At 48.1% G+C, this 3,787-nt stretch overlaps 1 protein-coding gene across 1 annotated transcript in view; it reads left to right on the forward strand.

Moving 5' to 3' along the window:
* The window catches only part of RXYLT1 (ribitol xylosyltransferase 1), a 24,626-nt gene extending 23,952 nt beyond the window's left edge, over positions 1–674 (forward strand). Inside the window, exon 6 of the mRNA XM_003798526.3 lies at positions 246–674. Coding sequence (XP_003798574.1) covers positions 246–663 — 418 coding nt within the window. The 3' untranslated portion in view covers positions 664–674. The remainder of the gene's footprint in view (positions 1–245) is intronic.
* Positions 675–3,787: the final 3,113 nt, after the last annotated feature.

Below are 3,787 nucleotides of genomic sequence, written 5' to 3' on the forward strand. Positions count from 1 at the left end.
CTGGTTGTATAGACCCACAGCTAGTTACTGTGACCTCTGGTTGTATAGAAACACAGCTACAAAATGTTCGCATCCTTACATAGTTGTAAGAATGTTTCAGGCCAGGATGCAAATTGCCCTTACACCACCATTCCTATGATTTGTTCACCATTTCTGAAACTGATTTTATTGAAGATAGGATCCTTTCTGTCACAAAATACATACCTAGCAAAGTGAAAGCTACAGTGGTTTCCCCAATTCTCTAGGTGGCAGCCGCAGGAAACAAATGAAAGTCTCAGGAGCTACCAGGAGGCTCTGCTGCGGAGCGACCTCACGCTGTGCCCGGCGGGCATGAACACCGAGTGCTACCGCATCTACGAGGCCTGCTCCTCCGGCTCAGTGCCCGTGGTGGAGGACGTGATGACCACAGGCAGCTGCGGGAACACGTCCGTGCCCCGCCCCACCCCGCTGCGGCTGCTTAAGGCCATGGGTGCCCCCTTCATCTTTATCCAGAACTGGGAGGAGCTGCCTGCTGTTTTAGAAAAAGAGAAAACTCTAATTTTACAAGAAAAGATTGAAAGAAGAAAAATCTTGCTTCAGTGGTATCAACACTTCAAGTCAGAGCTGAAAATGAAATTTACTAATATTATAGAAAGTTCATTTTTAACCACTAATAAACCTTAATTGTTAGATTATTGTTGTGAACTAAGATGTGATTTTTAAAATCAGTGCCACTACTGGTGACTGACTATGTGTTCATAACTGTTGCAGGTGCCCTCGTGATAGAGCCCTATATGAAGTACCCTAGGTCACGTACATTAACACTAGGGAGTAAGTGCTCCCTTACTGGGTCACTCCCCCTGTGCAGGCTGTAAATGTAGCTTAGATGTTACTCAGATTCATTTGTTCAAAGGTGAACGATTACACGTTTATCAACTTTTCTCATCCACTATAAAATGGTAGCTACCAGGGGCTGGGGCACTTGGCTGAGGTGTGGGGGACAGGGTAGCTGCTGGTTACAGAACACAGAATTTCAGTTAAGAAATTAAATCTATTGTACAACATGGTTGCCATTGTTAATATATTGTGTTTGGGGGGACAGTTTTTTTGAGACAGAGTCTTGCTCTGTTGCCCCGGCTAGAGTGCCATGGCAGCATCACAGCTCACAGCAACTTGAAACTCCTGGGCTCAAGCGATCCTCCTGCTTCAGCCTCCCGTGTCGCTGGTGTGCACCACCACACCTGGCTGATTTTTATATTTTTATAAATATGAGGTATTTAGTAAAGATGGGGTCACTCAGGCTGGTCTCAAACGCCTGAGCTCAAGTGACCCTCCCACTTTGCCCTCCCAGAGTACTAGGATTACAGGCATGAGCCACAACAACAGGCCTTGTATTCTTGAAAAACCCTGTGGGAGAGGCTGGGCGCAGTGGGTCACACCCATAATCCTAATGCTGAGAGGCCCAGGCAAGGGGATGGTTTGAGATCAGGAGTTCAAGACCAGCCTGAGCAAGTTTGAGATTGGCGTGGTGGCAGGTGCCTGTAGTCTTGCTGCAGGGTAGGCTGAGGCAGGAGGATCTCTTGACCTCAGAATCTGAGATTGCCGTGAGCTAGGCTGGTGCCGTGGCACTCTAGTCTGAGCAAATGTGAGACTCTCAAAAAGAAAAGAAAGAAAGAAAACACTATAAGAGTGAATGTTATGTGTTCTCCACAGAAATAATTATGAGGTAATTATATAAAAAGTTACACACATTTTGGCTTGGTGCCTATGGCTCAAATGGCTAGGGCACCAGCCACATACAACTGAGCTGGTGGGTTCGAATCCAGCCCAGGCTTGCCAAACAATGAGGGCTGCAACCAAAAAATAGTCGGGTGTTGTGGCGGACACCTGTAGTCCCAGCTACTTGGGAGGCAGAGGCAAGAGACTCGCTTGAGCCCAGGAGTTGGAGGTTGCTGTGAGCTGTGATGTGATGACACTCTACCCAGGGGGATAGCTTGAGGCTCTGTCTCAAAAAAAAAAAAAATTATACATTTTAAGAAAGGAAAAAACTACTAAAATTGTAATATATACCCACAACAAAGGCTGAATGCAGTCACGTTGAGCACCTCCTCTGAGTGCAGACGTCAAACGTGGCGGGTATTGGAAGTATGGACACCCTAGAGAGGAGTGGCTCTGGCTGGAGCCGAGTGAGTGGGGTTTTACCTTCAGGTCCTCCAGCACCATCAGTTGTTGGACTTTTTATTATCTCAGGAACTTAACTGAGGAATCAGTTAAGCCTATTCTGTGGTGTAACTGACTCTGGTGTAGACGGGAAGTTTTACATAATTGTCCCCTTCTGTGTTGCTTTGTGTTGATATAGGAATGCCATAGTCACACAGCAACCGTAAGTTCTCCCCACACTTTCTGAGAGCAGGAGCTCCCACAGGGTCGGGAAGCAGGAAGCAGAGGGCTGAGCTACCGAGCATCAGGGGCCTGCTAGGCCCTCCTGCCTCTGACAGAGACCCTGTCTGCAGCAGGTGATCACACTTCAAGACCATGTGACTCTACTGGGCCCCACCCCCAAGTCACAGCTCCACAGTTGATCCTGTCTGTAGGCTTCCTAGTGACCTCAGACAGTTACAAAAAAGGAAAGAAAGAACTGAGGCAAATGGCTAGTTCAAATCATCTTTGAGAGCCTGGGAGTCTGCTATAAAAACTGCGGAAAGGATGGGGCGGGCAGGAGCTGGGAGCCGGCATCAGGCTCTGCAGGAAGCAGAGATTCTCAGGAGCCCAACAGGGCGACCCTGTGCCGAGTGCCTCCATGTTCCCTGAGGGGCTCACACTTGGGCTCCCGTGGGTTTTGAGACTGCATTTTTATTCCCCCATGTGTATCCTCAGACATCTTAGTATTTGTGTCCTGCACCCCTCATCCCTCTGCTCTGGTTGCTTGAGCTAACTCCCAGACAGAGTCTCACAAAGGCAGTAATCACATGCTTCCTCTCACAGAGTTCCCATCTTATCCTGCCCTGAGTCCTGAGTGGAATGTGCAGCGGGACGCAAGTCAGTTCCAAGTTCTCCTTTGACCAGGGTTCTACCAAGACTGTAGCACCTTGCTCTGTGTGGGACTTGCTGTTGGCCACGATCTTCTTCTACGCTGCTCTCTGCATTGGTGTATTTGCTGCCAACAAAGCTTTGCTATGTCAAGACTGTGGCACAAGAGAATGTGAATCACACCAAAAGAAAACCCTGGGTGTTCTCCAGCGTCCCTTTTACCATACGGGCTTCTCGGATTACTACTTAGGAAGCCAACTCCAAGCCACCAGTTGCCTCTAGAATTAGTGAGAAATCTGGTTTGTTACAAAGTTGCGGCCCATAAAGTGTGAAGCCCAAAGACAAACACACCCCCGCAAGATCTGAATTAAAGAAAAACAAAAATAAAGACTAGGGCTATCCTCAAGGGCAGCAGTTCTCAACCTGTGGGTCACAACCCCTTTGGGAGTCGAACGACCCTTTCACAGGGGTTGCCTAAATATATCCTGCATATCAGATATTTGCATTGCGATTCATAACAGTAGTAAAATTATAGTTATGAAGTAGCAACAAAACTAATTTCACGGTTTGAGGTCACCACAATATGAGGAACTGTATTAACAAGTCGTGGCGTTAGGAAGGGTGACAACCACTGCTCCAGGGCCATCATAACAGATAGTAAGAGGATGTTCACACCAGGAGTCCAGGCGTTACACAGAGCTGTGGGAGTTCAGAGAAGGGGCTGTTCAGGCACAGCCTCCCGGCCTGTCCTGAGTGGAATGGAGAGGGATGGTGGCAT

This window comes from Otolemur garnettii, unplaced genomic scaffold, assembly GCF_000181295.1.
Source record: "Otolemur garnettii isolate 467f Iridium unplaced genomic scaffold, OtoGar3 scaffold00138, whole genome shotgun sequence".
In the NCBI taxonomy this organism is placed as follows: domain Eukaryota; kingdom Metazoa; phylum Chordata; class Mammalia; order Primates; family Galagidae; genus Otolemur; species Otolemur garnettii.